This window comes from Diospyros lotus, unplaced genomic scaffold, assembly GCF_014633365.1.
Source record: "Diospyros lotus cultivar Yz01 unplaced genomic scaffold, ASM1463336v1 superscaf1, whole genome shotgun sequence".
NCBI classification, from domain to species: domain Eukaryota; kingdom Viridiplantae; phylum Streptophyta; class Magnoliopsida; order Ericales; family Ebenaceae; genus Diospyros; species Diospyros lotus.
In genome coordinates, this window is record NW_026267104.1 from 2,695,118 (window position 1) to 2,714,582 (window position 19,465).

The 19,465-nt window shown below is 36.0% G+C and overlaps 3 protein-coding genes across 10 annotated transcripts in view; 1 reads left to right on the top strand and 2 right to left on the bottom strand.

Moving 5' to 3' along the window:
- LOC127793273 (heparanase-like protein 1) overlaps window positions 1-714 on the bottom strand; it is a 31,388-nt gene extending 30,674 nt beyond the window's left edge. Inside the window, 1 exon segment of the mRNA XM_052324125.1 lies at window positions 612-714. The gene's annotated coding sequence lies outside the window, so the exon portion shown is untranslated.
- The window catches only part of LOC127793270 (uncharacterized), a 45,024-nt gene that overhangs the window by 22,588 nt on the left and 2,971 nt on the right, over window positions 1-19,465 (top strand). For 3 of the 7 annotated variants that reach the window (XM_052324112.1, XM_052324114.1, XM_052324117.1), the window contains 5 exons: window positions 9,600-9,889; window positions 12,221-14,035; window positions 14,998-16,095; window positions 18,944-19,048; window positions 19,224-19,313. In XM_052324112.1, the coding sequence (XP_052180072.1) occupies window positions 9,600-9,889; window positions 12,221-14,035; window positions 14,998-16,095; window positions 18,944-19,048; window positions 19,224-19,313 (3,398 nt within the window). Of the gene's footprint in view, window positions 1-4,486; window positions 4,857-5,074; window positions 5,167-5,192; window positions 5,380-8,533; window positions 9,890-12,220; window positions 14,036-14,997; window positions 16,096-18,943; window positions 19,049-19,223; window positions 19,314-19,465 lie in introns of those variants that run through there. The other 4 variants (XM_052324113.1, XM_052324118.1, XM_052324111.1 and 1 more) reach the window with 3 other exon arrangements.
- LOC127793271 (uncharacterized) overlaps window positions 1-19,465 on the bottom strand; it is a 49,716-nt gene that overhangs the window by 1,629 nt on the left and 28,622 nt on the right. The gene's annotated exons all lie outside the window — the stretch shown is intronic.

Consider the following 19,465-nt stretch of genomic DNA (forward strand, 5'->3'; position numbering starts at 1 on the left):
TTTAATATGAAGTAAAAATCAAATCCAAAAATTAGGCCACACATCTAGCGTCATAAACAATTAAAAACTCAAATCTTTAGGTCAAATAATTTGGTGGGGTTGGGGGAGGGTAGAGCTGTGCAGGTTCAGATATATTTTTACTATTTTTATTTTAAGAGATTCTTCCTAATTGGCCGAACAAACTACAGGAATTCAAAAAGGATGCAGAAACTAGAAATTAAAATCAGCTCCCATTTGTTGGACCTAAGAAATCCAAGTTGATAATTCGATCAAAACACACATGACAACGGGTGGACGGATGAATAAATGCAAATATATAACCAAGAAAACCGTCTCCAGAAGACTTCAACAGTAAAAGCAAAACTAGCCCAAATCATTGGTCATGGGATTTGGTAAAACCCCAGCTAAAAACAATAAGTCATATACCAAACAATTTAAGGAACAGCCTTAGATAAAATGTTGGTGGAAACAAGAAGAATCAGTGCATAGCATTTACTGAAAGACCAAATCTAAAGGTAACCAATGCATAATCAAAGAAAATTGAAGACACCATGTCCTCGAAATTCAAGAAACAGCCTCCAACAACAAATCTTTGCATCTTAAGCAACTACCTCCAAAATGGAAACCAGAAGAATCTGAGCCTTCAACTCGAAAAACCAAATCTGAATAAAATCAAGGCAAAATCCAAGAAGTTAGAGGCAACCCAGATGAGAACTGACCTCAACACCATCAGGGATTCAGCAGTAACGGCTTTAAAAGGGCTCAGTAGCTCACAAGAACAACGCCAAAATGTGAAGTGGGTATTTTGCAGACTGCAAAGAAGAACACGAGGTTTTCCCGTACTTTCCTTGGCGTTTCAGATAAACCTGCCCCACTCATCCCGCGAGAACTGGGCTGGATGAAATGTGTTGCTATCAGATTCACCAATTATCTGGCCAAAACTCCAGCTTTTTGAGCTAATTGTAGTTCATACACGCCTATCGTATGCACGGAGCTAAATAGTAAGTACATACGTATCCATACAACTTAGGTGAGATTTTGACGGATGTCTGTGGAGTTTGCTGAGATTCCAAGCTGCCTATGTGACTAAAGATTTATCTTAAACTGCAAGTTAATGCCTTCCCCAGCCCTCTCTGGAAATTCGGTGGCTTTGGTTCATGAAACAGCCATTGATATTTTATGCACCTTTTTTTTTGGATCAAAGTCCGAACATGATTAAGATGCTTCTACATTGATATTTTTTATAATTATAAATATTAAAATCACATTATCTTGTATGAAACTCTCATTTTTATAGCATATCTTTAATGATAAAACAATGGGTTAAACAATGATTTTTCGCTATAGTCTTTGTCGAGTGAATGGAGAATAAAAGGGTGAAAAGACAATGGAGACTTAGACCCATTTTTTAATTGAATTCTTTTAATGAAATATGGCTGAAGCAAAGGAAAGATCACTACCATAGCTTAAAGAAATAGTAGACATTAAGATGCCATTTCTTTGTGGTCTTTATCTGCATTTAGAAAACTGACAAGCAGCCTTTCAACAGGGGCTATATATTATTACAGAGTAAGCACTAAATTTGACATTAATTTGTGAATACCCTTTGCCCAACAAAATAATTTGCCTTAATTCTTCTCCTTTAATCAGACTTAGAGGCTGGTTATGGATGTGATCTGGAAAAGGGGGTGGGTCTGGTTGTACAAAATAATTCACGTCTTTTGACAATGGGCGTGGAAAATCAAAGATAGTTGTTGCTTCCACAGTTGACGTGTTCTCCTGCATGTGACGTTACAGTGTTAGCTTGTCCTCTGGACTTCCTTGGCTTGAGGCCCTCTGACATTGAGGCAGTGCCCACATAATGCCATGTTTGGTGCCCTTTGTTAACTATTCTTGTCGGCGACTAAGGTCTGTTTTCTACCCTCTGCCATTTCCGGGAAATTACTGAAGGGGAAAAGTGTATTCCTTAAGAGTAAGAAAATAATCAATTTATACAAAATTTAGATGATTTGATCATAATATGTAATTTACGTTTATGAACAGATCGATAGTTTTATTATGACAAAATTTGAAGCAATATTCATTGGATTTGGTAGACTCATAAATTCGAACACATACCTAATTACTCTCTTTTATTTTTAAAGAAAATTATTTAATAAATATATTATATACATGTTCATTTAGAACTTTTACATACCGCTGCCACCAACAGCCCAAACCCCCAAATACCACCGAACTTTCTGAAAAATTTTATATATTGGGTTTTCTTTCAAATTATCTAAATCAAATCAAATTTTAATAATGGGCTCAAATATACATATTTCGACAAAAAAGGTTGAGGCTTTGTTTGAAAATAGTCAACAGAAAAAAGAACTGAATATGGTGGAAACAAATTTCTTCTCATTTTAGAGAACATTAGATGAAATAACAAAGTTTCTACTTGTTTGTATGAGGGACAACAAAAATGGACGAAAAATAATGATATTAAACATGAAATGACTGTTGATTAAGGCTCAGTTTGGTTAAGCTTTTTTTTAAGAGTAATTAAGTTAGGTAGTGTTTAAATTATGTAATATCGTTTAAGTTTTGTAGCATTTAAACTAATAATATGTTTGGTAAAATGTGTTTTTAAGCAATTAGTTGATAGTTATATGTTTGCTTTGAAATAGTTGATAAACTATAAAATATGATAAAAAGATAAAAATAGACATGTTATTTAATAATATAAAAAATATATAAAATATTTATTTTAAATAAAATTAATTATAAATTATTGTTATAAATGTCTATATATGTTAAAATTACTGTTATATATATATATATATATATATACGACCGCGATGGCGGATCTTGGGGGCGACGACAAAGATGAGAGTGATGGAGTGGGAAGACAACAGACGCTTGGGGCAATGGGCAAGAAAAGCTGGGGCGATGGCGAATAGCGGATACCGGGGGTGACGATGACGACGAAAAATTAAGGGTGATGGTGGACAGTTAGGGCGACAGCGATAGCTAGAAAAATTGGTGGCGACAGTGGCCGACGAGAGGTGGAAGGTTGAAGAAAATGGCAATGGCTGTGGAATGTTGAAGAAGATGGCAATGGCTGTAAATAATTAAAAAAATAAGTGTAAAATAGATATTTACTTAATCAACTCAATTTAAGTAGTAGTAACTTTTTCAAAAGCTAGTAGGTGAAGGCTTTTGTAAAATGCTAACATATGAGCGTTTAAGTTGTATAGCTTAAATGCTATTTATTAAATCTAAACACTTAAATAAATAAGTTGGGTAGCTAAAAGCTACTACATCAGTTTATAAGCAGTTAAACCGTCCAGCCAAACAAAGCCTAATATACTCTTTTAACTTAAATATGGAATGTTAATCACAAAGCATTTAAAAAGCTAAATCTAAACATTTTAAAAAGCTATTAGGGTTAATGTTGACATTATACAAAATTAAGTTTTTCATTCTTAATCTCTTAATTAAGGGGAGAGAAACAAAAATAAGGGTAGGGTTCGAAAGGGAATTAAATGTAATATTTGAAATTTAATTATTTGTGAGTGCGGCCTACGTGTATTATTTTAATTTTTGCTAAATATCTAGTTCTTGATATTGGGCTGCATATGGAACCTTTTAATATTAAGATCTGATCCAATACGTCATACTCCCATTGACATGATTTCCCAATTAGATCCAGGGCCTTTTGTTTTGATTTGATGTAAAATATTTATATTTATATATATATTGTATACTTTTTTATTTTTGGTATTTGATTCTTTATTTTTTAAATTTTAAAAAAAATATTTTATATATAATAATATTAGATATGTGATTAAGTTTATCTACCATATTATGTGAGATTATCTCTTTGGGATCAAAAGGTAAAGTCTTTCACCTTAAGGGTTTCTGCAGTTTAGTCTCAAGATTTCTGTAGGAGAGATTAATCACGAAACCCAGTAATGAGATTCAAACACGGGATCCCTAATCGACTCTAAAATTTAAGATTCTTCGAGACTAACTTGTGTACGATCTTAACCGCTAGATTATGTCAATAGAAATTATGTGAGTTAACACGTCATATTAAGAGAAAAGTTCTATTAAAAGAAAAAAGTTAACATTTAACATTAACTGAGAGTCATTAGCAATAGAACATTATAGTTTAGAATAATATTATTTATCTAAATTATGTGACATATTTTTATTAAACCTTTTTCATTACATAATAAAAAAATGTCATTTAGATAAATAACATTACTCTATAATTTATGACCATCAAATGAGAGTAATGATAATAAATATTTATTGTACCAAGTAATTTTATGAAACAAAATTTCACTTTTTTTTTTTTCCAAATATTTACATTTTAACATAATCTTTAATGAAATGTTAAGCAATGAGATGAGGAGTTGAGGATTACTTGTGAGATCGGAAAAATGAGAAAGTCTTTGCTTTGATCATGTCCGATAAAAGTGAATGAAATGGTCTGGAATTTTAGCGATCAGGACACGATCGTCATTACTGACAAAGGTAGAGGAGGGATTCGTCAAGAGAAGTGGCCCCGGTCGCCGACTTCCTCAGCCCCGCTATATTTCGCTTTTTCAACATTCTCACCGCACCTCCCGGCCCCTGACTGTGTCGTCTCGGAAGAAAGAAACCCTAGAAAACAATTCATCGAAGCAACCAAGCTTCATTACCATTCGCATTTTGACTTCACTGATTTCCTGTGCTCGGACAATTCCGCCGGGACTCCCTTTCCCACACTTGTTCGTGTCAATGTCTGGTTGATCACTTTCCTCGGTTTATGAAATTTGAATTCAAGTGTTCCAGACCTCTTTCCCCTGACGCATTTCTTATTTCTGGTGATTTGACTGTCGAATGTGTATTTATAACCTAATCGGTACATTTTTTTTTTTTTGTTTTTTTAGTATCGACCACTGGTTGAATTGAAAGGAAGTCGTTGAAACTGTTGTTTGGGACTTGTATACGGACATGTAGTATATTTTGGGGTTTGTTTGTTTGGATCGAGGAGTTGGATTTTGATCCTCGTTTGCTGTAAATTAATGCTTTTTCTTTTAAGGGGGAGAAGTCGGGGTGTATGATCGGGATTTGATGGAGAACACTGGAGAAGCAGGGGATGATCAGGGCTCTGGTTGGTTGCAAGTTAAAAAGGTCTCCCTCTCCCCTTCATACCCTCTTTCACAAATATCGTATTGAATTGTGGTCTTTTGGCAACTTTTCTTGGTCTTCTTCTTATTCTGTTTCTGTTGCAAAACAACACGGAAATTGAAACTGGAAATGAATGCTTACAAATGCACCATGAGCTACTCCAGCATCCGCCTCTGAAAGATTGTGGAAATGGGCGTTCTTGGTTCTAAGTAATAGGTGTTGATTTTGTTTTTATTAAATCCCGTTATATTCTATTTGAAATGATCATAATGTGGTTTATGCTTACTTGTTGTGTTAGTTTTGATCCATTCTATTTACTTCAACTTCTTTGCTTGGCTACATGGAGAGAGATTAGTATAAATTCCATTTGAAAAAATGTGACTTAAACTGCTAGACACTTCAAATGGGTATTTTGGGGTATATATCTGATTTTTTGTTGATGATGAGGGAATTGGGATATCAATTTTTTGGGCATTTGTGAATGGACATTGTCTCTCGATATTGATGATGGCAACTATTGTTTGTGATTGTCATAGATTCCTTGTAATAGATAGTGTATCTTTAATACGACTTTGGAGGAACTAGAATTATGAGTAGAGAAACTCCTAACATTTGACTCTGAAATTGATTCCATATGACACAAAGGGTGTTTTTTTTATGGAGGACACGGATTGAACACATCAATTGAGGGCCTTGATTTTTGGGGAGATTTCCAAATGCTTGGCTGAGCTCAACCTAACAATCCTTTGCCTCAATTACTTGGGTGACTCTTTTTTTGGTCTAAATTATGTGCTTTATATATTATTGACTCATGGAAAATGAGCTGCAAGATGCTAAATAATGACTTTATGGAAAAGAGTCACATGCCGCTGTCAATGCATATCAGTGCATTGATTGACAGTTATCTTGATTTCTATTGTTTTACTTTCTCATTTATCCCAAATGTTAATGTTAAGAACTTTAAGAACACTCTTTTTAGTGTTTTTTGAATTTTTGTATTTTTTTTTTCTGAGAGCAGGAACATAGATTTTCTCTGTTTCACTTTCGAGTTGTTTTCGAATCACTTGGGAAGATGAACTCTGGACTTATAAGCTCATGTTTTTATATTTTTGGCTAATGATTTATTCTTAAAGTTTTTTGGCTTTAGATTTTCTCATGTTTTTTTGCTTTGCTTTTGTTGCATGGAGTCCATACTCCATACTCCATATTTGATAACTTAGTAAGGGCCCATTTCATAATGCTGTCAATTTTTGTTTATTTGTTTTTAGTTTTTATTTTCAATAAAAGTGTGTAAATTTAATTTTCTGTCAGGAAAATGAAAACTAATGTGTTGTTTGATGCTATTGTCTTTCAAAATTCTAAAAACAAAAACAAAAGATCACTCTTGATAAAAAAAATTGTTTATTTTACATGGTGATTAAATATATGTGATAGTTCTTTAATTTATTTTATCAAAAATTCATTAATGTACTTTATCAAAAAATAATAATATCAGTTACCAATGTTGCAATGTTAATAATTTATACTAATTTGTTAATAAATAATATTGAATTTATAACTATTTTAATGAAATTTCTTATACTAATATCCATTATTAATATCAATAATACTATAAATGTTACTATTAATCTTATTATATTAGTAATATGATGAATAATATTTTGATAATTATATTTAATATTTGTGATATTTCTATTATTTTTATGTCTCCAACGCTTTAACATTATGATATTAGCAAATCACTATTATTGTATTACTAATATTAATATTAAATTATAATAATATTTTAATGAATATTATAAGATTATGAACAATATTGGTCTTTAATATTCCAATATCAATATGATTATAAAATTATAGAAAATATCTAAGATTTATTATTAATATCATTAATGACTACCATTAATAATACAGTATTAGCAATATCGTGAATAACATATTTGTAGTATTAATTCTTTAAAATTGACAAATAATTACAAATTTCCTAATATATATTAATATTATAATGTTTGTTGATAATATGATATTAACTTGTATACCAATATTCTAATAAGATCATCAAAATACAATAAAAGATCAATATTAAAATATTACTGGCGATAATATACTATGGAAAGGTACATTTTTAAAAAATGATAGCAACCACAGTAATAATTGCTAGCCTTAATTCCACTAGGTGGGTTCGGCTGTATGAATTCTAGACCTGTGGTCAATAGTCATTTTAGAATTCATGATGTTTTCATCTAATGAATTTTTTCTTGTCAGCTACCTAACAGCCCTTCTCCTTTATCTGGGTGCCAGCTTTAAATAAGAGAAACACCTTCAATACTATAAGCGTTCAATTACTCAATCTGTGAGCAGAGTTATTTGTTGAAAATGATAATGTTATTTTGAAAAGAAGTGGAAACTCTTTCTTGTTTTCATTTTTTTTGCCTAATTTTCATTTTTAGTTTTCACATTTTTGAGAATGTAAATAGTTGTCTTCTGTTCCTGTTCTCAAAATTTTGAAAATGAAAACAAAAAACATAGACAAAAGGATTTCAAACTGGCCTTAAAAGTGATGTTTTGCAAAAGAGTGCTGTTTTGTGTGTGTGTGTGTGTCTCTCTTAATTCCCTATTTTTGGTACAGTGGATTATGTGCTTCCCTTTTCCCTTTTGCATTATGCAACTTTACTCATGTTGGGTTTTTGCATGGAGGATTATTTCTAGAAGTTGAAGAAAGAATCTGTTAGAAAAAAGATGAAGTCCAACTGTTTTTTATTCTAAGTTAGATTAGTTAACTTAGTTATTTTAGATTAATTAACCTTGTAATTACCGCCTCCCTATAGTTTATAAATAGGAGGCGAGAGGCTCAAGTCGGACATAACACTAATCATTCTATTGTTCTTTGAATTCGAGTGATACTGTCGAGAGAGAGAGAAAGGCTTAGAGAGAAAGTTTGTCCTTGTATTCTCTTGCGTGAGCAGTGAACTTGTGTGAGGGAGAGAAATAAGGTTCTTGTATCTTGTTTCAAGCGGTTTCTAGTGGATTTATCTCTCAGAGAGAAGGCTGGATGTAGGATTGCACTTTGCAGTCCGAACTAGGATAACTCTGTGCTTCTTGGATGGTTTGATTGCTCTGATTCTTTCATTTCTTTGCTGTTTACATTTTCTGTTATATATATTCTGTTGTGGGTTTGATTTCCGGGTGATGGTAAGTCTTGAATCGGTTTCTAAGAGCTCCTAATCATAACAACTCAAAATTTTTTTTTTTTAAATGACCTGGGAAAGGACCATCTTTGAAACCTCAATAGCTTGCTGAAAAAAGCATCCTCTATCCTAATCTTATGCTTATGATTTAATTGTTTTTTCTGTTCATATTTCTCATACAGAAACATAGAAGTAGCTCAAAGTTCACTCTCCAAGGTTGGGTTGGGGGATTCTCTGGAAAACAGACCTCTAATGTTCTGCGCAGTCAGGCTTCATCAAATGTAAAAGGTGGGAATTCATATGGCAAGCTTCGTGGCCAGCATCCAAAAGCAGTGGGTGATTGTGCTGCAAATAGCCGTGACAACACTGCAAATACTTCTGTTTCAGTCGACGACAAAAGCATGCATTACCTCGATAAATGTGTAGTTTGTGAAGACAATGAATGCCCCAAGTCACTTCCGTTGAGGGCTCCCGCAATTTGTAATAAAACCGGAGTTGTTGAAAAGCTTCATCAAAAGGATAAGCCTGATCTTTGTCAAAAAATCAAGTGGAGTGATTTGGATGATGGTGCTGTTGTGTTGCCTAAAACAGAGACAGTTGGTGTTGAAATTAGGTTTGGAGATATTGGAACTGATGCCTATGGGAAGACTGAGGATGTTTCAGAACCATGCATTTCTCATTCCACTGACCTCAAAGGGGACAAAGTGGAGATAACATCTGTAAATGCTGATTGTGCTGTTTGTCAGTCATTCTCATTTGTTCCAGGGGATGAAGTGAACTATAAAGATGTGAATGAAGTTTCAGAGGATGTCAAGGTACCAGTTGAGAATGAAGTTCCAGAGGATGTCAAGGTAGAAGTTATAAATGATGAATTAGTCAACTCCAGTGGAGATGTTTCCAGTCAGAGGGAAACATGCAAACAAGTCCAAGCCATTAGTAATGAACATTTAGATGTTAGCACTCTGTTTGGTCCCACAGACAATGAACAGGTTGGGATGATGGTGGTTTCTTCTGCACCTATAAACATGTGTGAAGCAGGTGATTCAGAAATATCTGATGTACCTGTGGTAGATACGGTTTCAAGCAGTGTGTCAATCCCCCAAAACATTGACTCGCTTACATCTGAAAAGACTGGAACTGGAAAGCCTGGAGAATCTATGGCAGCAACCTCCTTTGAAGATTATGCTGATCATCAGGCAAACAAAATCCTTGATGATTTAGCAAATGCCCAGATTTTTACGGATGTAGGTGACGCAGGTGAAAATAAAGAAAGATTTAGGCAGCGGCTTTGGTGCTTTCTTTTTGAGAATCTTAATAGGGCTATAGATGAACTTTATCTTCTCTGTGAACTAGAATGTGACTTGGAGCAGATGAAAGAGGCTATTCTTGTACTTGAAGAAGCTGGATCTGATTTTAAAGAACTAAAATGTAGAGTGGAGGAATTTGAGAATGTAAAAAAGTGCAGTTCTCAATTAACTGATGGCCTACCTATGACCATCAAGTCTGATTACCGCAGGCCACATGCACTTTCGTGGGAGGTCAGCATTGTTCTTTTTTCTTTCCAAATTTAATGAATTATCTCTTGCTAAAAATAACATGAAAAGTTCACTGTCAGAAGCAGTGTTGAAATAAGTTATATGTATCCCAAGTGATTTGGCATGGTGCTCCTCCATAGAATACCTGGCTTTTTAGGAGACAAGAATTTGATGTCTTGATGCCATTTAATAGAGGTGTCCCTACACTTTGTGCTGCATCTGTATTCATTTTAGAAGGATAGCATCAGCGCTGTTACAGAATGCACATCACTGAACATGCTAAAATGAAATACTGTGGGTCAAAAATAAGAGTCAGATGGAGTATATCCTCTTGGCTTATTTTGGACTCAAGTTGTTTCCGTAGGGTTTTTGTTGCTTAAGTTCATTAGGAAAAAAACCTATGTTAACGGTTACTAAAAAGTGCAACTACTTATTCTTGTCTTGGTTATATTTAATCATCATTACAACCTTTTATCCCGCTGGGGACGTGAATTTAACTCTCCAATCTTTGCTTATAATTCATGTTGAAAGATCCAACAATTTTCATGCTAGTTATTTTTTACCTAATGCACCTCTCTTCCTTTATTCGAGTTTGGTACTGGCTGTGGCAAGGATGAATGCCTTTAATTTTATAATGTTGTCCATTCTAATCTGTTCATAACTTTAATATAATAATATTGTTATTATGAATATGGTATGAATCATATTAATTTTATAACAATAATGGTATAATATGAATATTGTAATGGCATAATAATATTCCTATAACAATAATATTGCATATATAACAATTGAAAACATGTTGTATATAACCATTTAGAACACTTTTTTTTTTGGTCAAATTTCAAGATAACAAAATAGTTTTCATATTTAACAATTGAAAGCATTTTCCAGTTTTTTTTTTTGAAAATGAGAACTTGAGATGTGTGACAATCCCACAACGCCTCAACGAGGGAGACCTAGGCTATATATAAGAAGGAGGATCCCTCCATTTATTCAGTTGGCTTTTCAAGTTGGAGTTCTACCTCTGACTTCTCACATGGTATCAGAGTCAACTCTTGGCTGGGGGACTACTCTCGGTCATGGTCATGGACCAATACCCTGCCCTGAACACCTGGGCATGTATCAATTATTGGAGAAGCTTCAATGTTTTTTTTGGGGGGGGGGAGGATCCCACATCGCCTCAACAAGGGAGACCTGGGCTATATATAAGAAGGAGGATCCCTCCACCTGTTAAGCTGGTTTTTTAGGTTGGAGTTCTATCTCTGATTTCTCACAAGATGAAGTAGGGAATTGGAGATGGAAAATTAGAAAATATTTCCATAAGTAAACAGTCCCTATGGTCCTTAATTTTTTCTTGCAGTAGTTTCTTTTGTTTTCAAATTATAAATTAAACAGAAGCAATGTAAAGATTATCATTTGTTATCTTGGGAGCACTTGAATGCACTCAATTGGCCTTATAGAACACACACACACACACACACACACACACGTGTGGATGAACAATACAAAATAAAATAACAGTAGGGCAAAATTGAAATGTAAAGAACAGAAAACAATACCCCTAGAACACAGAGAATTTATCCTGGTTCAGATCATCAAGCAATTGATGATCCTACATCCAGCCTTAAACCCGAGAGCAATCTTCCTTTGAATCTTGAACGAATCAGTACAACAGCAGTCTCACACAAGTACAATATTACCAAGATTACAAAGACTATCTATCTCTAGCTTTCCTCTCAAACAGCACTCGTTTTCACCCCTCCCAAACGACTACCCCAGCCCTCTATTTATAAACAATAGGGGCGGACATTACAAGATAGAACACGGACATTACCGTTAATAACCCTGTTAGTAACTAACTATTGCTTGAGGCTTTTAACTGGTCTTCACTGATCCTTTTGGCTTACTTGATGCAAATATATAACATCATTTTTTTTTTATTTTTCAATTATGTTCTATGGTCACACTGAAATATTTACATAGAGAACCTATCATGAGGAGAACAATATGATGACATAGCGCATGGATCGAACGGCTTGGGTGTGGTGCTGTTGGGTTACACAAATCATCCATATGAGTTCACAGTTCGAGGGATAGTGGGTATTTGATTAAGGGAAAACTATTGGTTCACTGAGTTTTTTTTTTTTTTTGGGAGCATTTGGTCCTGTATTTGTACAGAGGAAAATGGCAGGTTAATGCATGAGGATCCTGGCATCGTTTATCTATGATTTCTTATCTAGTAAGCTCTTCAAGAAGCATATATTGACTTTCTTTGGAATATACTTTATGTTGACTGTGGGCAATTTGTCATGATGCTTGTATTCTGAGCAGGTTCGCCGAATGACCACTTCACCTCACAGGGCTGAAATTCTGTCTTCATCGCTTGAGGCTTTTAGGAAAATCCAACAAGAAAGAGCAAACATGCATGCAGCTGCTGATGCTGAAAAGCTGAGCCTTAATTATCCTAGTTGCGATCATATAACCAATGATATTTCAGATAAATATGCTGGGAAAAGTTCTTTGACACCAGATGCTAAAGAAGCAGTGCTGAAGTTAAGGAAGCACAGTGGAGTTTCGGGCACCACTCGAGGAAGCTTGAGTGGAGAGAATAGGAGTTCTGACTCAGGTAGGTCCTGTAGAATAAATCCGACACAAAATAGCCATCTTCTCTTACAGAACCGATCTGCTTCTAGTATCAATGCATCTCGACTACTTTTTAGGGAGAGCTCCACTGCTGCTGTCACTGGAAAGAGCAAAAGGGAACTGGTTGGATCCACTTCTGAAACGGAAAAGCTTCTTCCTAAGAAAGATAAAATGTTGACAGAACATATGGTTGAGAAAAACCCAAAATATGTGGATCACCTTAAGAAGCAAACTCCTCTTTTTGAAAGAGATAAGGAGAAGAGAAATGGACCATCATGGAAATCCATGGATGCCTGGAAGGAGAAAAGGAACTGGGAGGACATACTTGCATCTCCAATGCGCGTCTCTTCCCGTCTTTCACATTCCCCGGGGATAAGCCGGAAAAGTGCTGAGCGTGCACGAATTTTGCATGACAAACTAATGACTCCTGAGAAGAAAAAGAAGTCTGCTTTAGATTTAAAAAAAGAAGCAGAAGAAAAACATGCACGGGCAATGAGGATTAGAAGTGAGCTAGAGAATGAAAGAGTTCAAAAGTTTCAACGAAACTCAGAGAAACTTAACCGTGTTAATGAATGGCAAGCTGTTCGCAGCATGAAATTGCGGGAGGGAATGTATGCTCGCCATCAAAGAAGTGAATCTCGCCATGAAGCTTTTCTAGCCCAGGTTGTGAAAAGAGCTGGTGATGAAAGCATTAAGGTTAATGAGGTTCGTTTTATTACTTCGCTGAATGAAGAGAACAAAAAATTTATATTACGCCAGAAACTTCATGATTCAGAATTGAGGAGAGCTGAGAAACTTCAAGTGATGAAAAGTAAACAAAAGGAGGATATGGCGAGAGAAGAAGCTGTTTTGGAGCGCAAGAAGCTAATTGAAGCTGAGAAGTTGCAGCGTCTTGCTGAGACTCAGCGGAAAAAGGAAGAGGCTCAAGTAAGAAGGGAAGAAGAACGAAGGGCATCAAGTGCAGCTCGAGAGGCAAAGGCTATAGAACAGCTGCGCAGGAAGGAGGTTAGGGCTAAAGCCCAGCAGGAGGAAGCTGAACTTCTAGCTCAGAAATTAGCTGAAAGACTTAGTGAAAGTGAACAACGTCGCAAATTTTACTTAGAACAAATACGGGAGAAAGCTTCAATGGATTTCAGGGATCAATCTTCACCTTTGCAGCGGCGCTCTGTGAACAAGGAGGGTCTGGGGAGATCTACACTTCCCTGTAATGGTGAAGAGCAACAGGCAAATGTCACCAGTTTAGGAGGTTCTACTCTGCAAAATGGCACTCTCACATTGCAACACTCCTTAAAGCGAAGGATTAAAAAAATACGCCAGAGGCTTATGGCTTTGAAATATGACTTTCCTGAGCCTCCTGTTGAAAATGCTGGCATTGGATATAGAACAGCAGTGGGAACTGCAAGGGTCAAAATTGGAAGGTGGCTTCAGGAGCTTCAGAGACTTCGGCAAGCAAGGAAAGAAGGGGCTGATAGTATTGGATTAATCACTTCTGAGATGATTAAGGTAGCAGCTTTGAACATTCCTTTCATAGTTTGGTTTCTGACTATTTCAAAAGAAAATTAGTACTGAAAAACGTGGTTCCACTAGATTATCAAATACAACTTCCATTTTGATGTGCATGCAGTAATTTTACTATCATTGTAGCTTTACTGAAGCTAAATCTTAGGATGGGTAAATATTGTTAATTATTTGTTTTCTTTTCTTTTGCTTTGGATGTGTGCGCACATAGTTACTAGGAATGTGGTATTTAGTGTGCTAATTTTTGTGGTATCAAGATGATAGGCTTAATTGGTTCATTATTCTGTGTGGTGCTGTACATTTTATAGTTGTTATCGGGTTGAAATTAATTGGATTGATACTTCACTATTGTAGAAGCTGGTTTGTTTTGTTTTGTTCTGAATTCCTTTTTATGTTCTTGTACAAGTACAACTTGTGCATTGAAGAATCCTATGCAAACAAAGTCAGGTTTGAATATAATTCAAAATGCAATAGAATATAGTAAAAAGTGAAGTAGAAGAGATTTATTTTCTCTAATTTTCTTTGAAAATTATTCTGACTTGAAGTTGCCCCCCCAGTTTTAAATTGTTTTAATTGATTTCATGCACTGTTTGGGATTCCCATTCTTGGGGACCAGAATCATGTTCCTCACCATCATAGGACACAAGAGAACCACGATCTGGAACGCATGATCCGGATCACAGGTCTGGGGGGTAGAAGGGAGCCCTGTAACTATGTGCGAGCAAGCTTTGATGAAGCTAAACCTTGGAATTGGCAGAAATTGTCAATTCTTTGTTTGCTTTTCTTTTTCTTCTTCATATGCGCTTTGATGAAGCTAAACTTTGGAATAGGTAGAGATTGCCAACTCTTTTATTTGTTTTTCCTTTTTTTGTTTGTATATTTGTGTGTTATGTGAAAACTGTTTGATTCTTTGAACTAATACCTTTTGAAATTGATTTGTGGATTAGTTTTTCGAGGGTAAAGACCCAGAAGTGCAGGCTTCTCGCCAAACTGGTCTACTTGATTTTATTGCTTCGGCCCTACCAGCTTCTCACACATCTAAACCTGAGGCCTGCCAGGTGACAATCTACCTTTTAAGACTCCTAAGGGTACTGCTATCAGTGCCCATGAATAGGAGTTATTTTCTTGCCCAAAATCTCTTGCCCCCGATTATCCCCATGCTGGCAGCAGCTCTTGAGAACTATATCAAGATTGCAGCATCATCAAATATCCCTGGTAGCTCCAACTTGCTACCAAGCAAAACCTCTGTTGAAAATTTAGAATCAATCTCTGAAGCACTTGATGGCTTTTTGTGGACTGTTGCATCAATTATTGGTCATGCAAGCTCTGATGAACGGCAAATCCAGATGCAGGATGGTTTACAAGAGCTTATACTTGCTTATCAAGTTATTCATCGGCTGCGAGATCTTTTTGCTCTTTATGACAGGCCACAGGTTGAAGGGTCACCATTCCCTTCATCCATTCTCTTGAGCATAAATCTGTTGGCAGTTTTAACATCCAGATCCAGAACAGGTTCTTCCATTGATTGGGAATCTTTTCCAATAGAAGTGGTACCGGAAAATATGACTTCAAAGCCTAAGATTGAAGAGGGTGCAGAGTTTGGATGTTCCTCAGTAATTAACTCAAATGGGGAAGATAGACCTCAACTATCTTCCCTAAATGGTGGCACAGCCGTACCTTTGCCAGATGTACCGGAAGATAGGCCATTAGATGAATCATGTATGGTAACAAGAAGCAATGTCTCAGTTGTGAATGCAAAAGATTCTGATAACCTGGAGGTTTTTAACACAAAGATGGATGCTACAGATATTTTGTTTAAGTCCCAGCATGTTTTGATAGACAATGCGGCAAACTCTTCTGTACTGCAGAAGGATGAGAAGAACTCTCTGAATGATGGTGCTGCACAAAAGAATGAAAATAAATTAAGCTTGAAGGCACCAGTAACATTTCTACTTTCTGCCATATCTGAAACAGGCTTAGTTTGTCTTCCTTCTTTGTTGACAGCTGTGCTATTGCAGGCAAACAACAGATTGTCCTCTGATCAAGTAAGTGCTGTCAGTTACAAATATATCAGAACAGGACTATTAGGTTAATGTTTCCAATTTTAATGCACAATTCATGACAACTTCAGCATTTGTTTTATGTGAAATCCCCCAGACTAAACTTCCTTCAATACTGCATCTCTATAGACTCTAGTCTTGTTTCTCAAATTATCATCTCAACTATCTTCTGAAATTTTTGTGACATGTAATCATGGGGGATGGAGTCACCTTAGTTATGATGCTGTATCAATTGTATCTACTGTAAACTGTGAAGTTCTCTTTGATATTGCCTTACCTGTAAGATCACATTTTTAAAAGCATGTGTCTGTTTCCTTCAATTTTACATGATCAGATGTTTTGGTGGTGCAGAGGAAGATAAATTATCACACTTTTGTGTTGTTCTAATTAGTTGTCAGTATATTGTTCAAACTAGAGCTATATGCTAGGAAAACCGCCCCAACAGTGATATTTTCATGGTACAGCTGTTCATCATCATTCCAATTAGTGATATGAATCATGGCCCGGTCCTTTAGTTAGTCTTTCCTTGCAGGTTCATATCTTCTTTCAGCCAACATGGTGCTCAATGAGACTGATTTAGAGATGATTTGGCAATTATGTTTCAAAATACTCGGTTTCTTTCTTTCCCTCCTTTCCTCCTCCTCCTCTCTGTGTGTGTGTGTGTGTGGTTCTTGCAGAAAGTTGGTCTTCTTTTGTTCAATCTCAATTATTCACAAGTTTTTTAAATTGGGAGTGAACTTTGATGAATGGGGAACCTCATAGAATAGTGATAAGAACCAAGATCTGAGTGCTCAAGGTTGGCAAGGAGAGACCAGAATGGTCCAGGTGGTGGGTAAGAGGGAATCCTTGATCTTTTAAGGTCGTTAAAAGGAGGGATTTGAGATCCTTTAGGAGGGAGGGTGTAAGGCCCCTTTGTAGGTTGCTGGTTCTTGCAGATGAGCTTGGTTGTTACAAGACAAAAATGACTCACAAACAGGTGATGCCCCTTCTTTGTTCACAAATTTGATGGAAAGCAGGCTCCCACTAACCTGCAACCTGTGGAGCTGCCTTTCCCTAATTCAGCCTGGTGATGCATCAGTGAGTTAGTGGAGGAGGTGAATGCTATCTCCAAAGGTGTTATGAGACGAAATTGACTCACAAACAGGTGATGCCTTTCTTTGTTGACAAATTGGACTGAAAGCAGTCTCCTGCTAACCTGCAATCTGTGGGGCTGCCTTTCTATAATTCGGTCTGGTGATACATTAATGAGTTAATGGAGGGAGATGAGTGCTCTCACCAATGGTGTTATGAGACAAAAGTGATCCACAAACAGGTGATACACTGTCTATTGTTGACAAATTGGACAGAAAGTTGCTTACACTAACCTGCTACCAACAGAGCTGCCTTTCCCTAATTTGATCTGGTGATTCCTCCATGAGTTAATGAAGGCAGGTGAATGCTCTCTCCAATGGTGCCACTTTCCTGATAAGTGTATTTGTTCTTCTTCTCTTCTCCCTTTGATGGGCCCCGTTTGTGGTGGACCAAGCTCCTTGGGAAAACTCTTAATTCATGTCTCCATTCCACAAGTCTTTGAGGGTTTTGAGGTTAGATCTCTAGCTTTCAGGCTTAGAGTTCAAGGTAGTGTGTTCTGCTGAAGGGGTGATTTGGATGGGGGTCAAGCGCCTTGGCAGAACTCTTAATTTATGGCTCCATTCCACAAGTATCTTGAGGGTCTGATTTTGATCCCTAGCTTCCAGGCTTAAAGGACAAGGTATTGTGTTCTGCTGAAGGGGTGGTTGTCAGGATGAATCTTCTGGCTGAGGCACAGTTGATGGCTAAGGGTGAGAGATGGTTACTTCGAAGAACAGGCTCAAGGAGAACAGCGAACCGCTTGTAGCCAACTGATGCGATTGGCTTCATAAATTTCCCTTAGCTCTAGTGATCTGGTGTTGCCATGTGGTGGGTAAAGGTGCTATGTCATGGAAGGTTGTTATGCTGTGTGGGCCTTTTGGCCCTCACCAGATGCACCCACAATTGTCATCAATTAGTAATCAAAATCTATCTATTATCATGTTGCATGCTTTAGAATAGTTGCATCTTGTGTTAGCATGCTTCATGGATTGTTTTTAGTAACTGCTATTATTTTTTGAGTTTTAAAGTATCATGATTACAATCTTTGAGAAGTAGATTTTTTTTTTTTTTTGTTATTCTGTTTTGGTAGTGTTGTGATCATCAAAACTAATAATTCTGACAAGAAAGCATGTAAAGCTGTATAGACTGACATTAATGTTATGGAAAAAGTATGCATATCACACAGTTCAAACAAAAATCAGTAATTCAATGTTTTAAAATCGAGCACATTTATATTTCAGAATCACAAAAAAAGGCATTTGAGAAGTGTCTGGTGTTGGTTTTTCTAATGTCTTCACATGGACAACCCACTTTCTAGAAGTGTTTGTACTTCTTAAAGAATGATTATTCCCATTGTTATTGTAACATACTGTTATCTTTTTTTCTGGTTAAAATTATTGCCAAAGGCACCAACTGGTGAAACCATGCATGTGTAACGTAAACTTCAATGCAATAAGCTGAAGTCCTAAATTTCCCCTGTATTCAAAGAACACTTGCAGAACACACACACACACACACACACACACACACACACACACACACTATCTATCAGACTATTTCCTTTTGAAATCTGTGTTCTCCTTATCTCATTGTTTTTTAGTTGTTTATATCACATTCATGTACTTACAAGGGTTCATGATTATTACTATCATGCGAATAGGCATCAGAACTACCCCTCATATTGGGCATGTAATAATTGGGAATCCATTGGATTATGTTTCAGGCCTCGCATGTTCTTCCATCTAATTTTGAAGAAGTGGCAACTGGGGTTCTGAAGGTTTTGAATAATTTGGCTCTAATAGACATTACTTTCACACAGAGGATGCTAGTAAGTCATTCTTTTTTGTAATTATTTTAAGTTTTCATTTATATCATAAGATAACTCTAGCTCCCTGAACTTGGCTTCTATTTTGATGTTATGGATTTCAATTTTTTTGGATACATGCTGTGTGATTTCATAAATGGATTTATCTACTCAATTTTCCTTTTTTCTTCTTTCACAGGCCAGGCCAGACCTGAAAATGGAATTCTTCCACTTGATGAGTTTTCTGCTTTCCCATTGCACAAACAAGTGGAGAGTAGCTACTGATCAGGTGATTCTACATGCTATTTCATTTTATTTGTTGATATATACCATGCACTCACACTTTTGTAGATGTGAAGACCTTGGAAAATATATGTATATATGTACTTATGTTCCTGCTGCACATGCTTCAGTAGTAAAACACTAGATGATGATTCAACC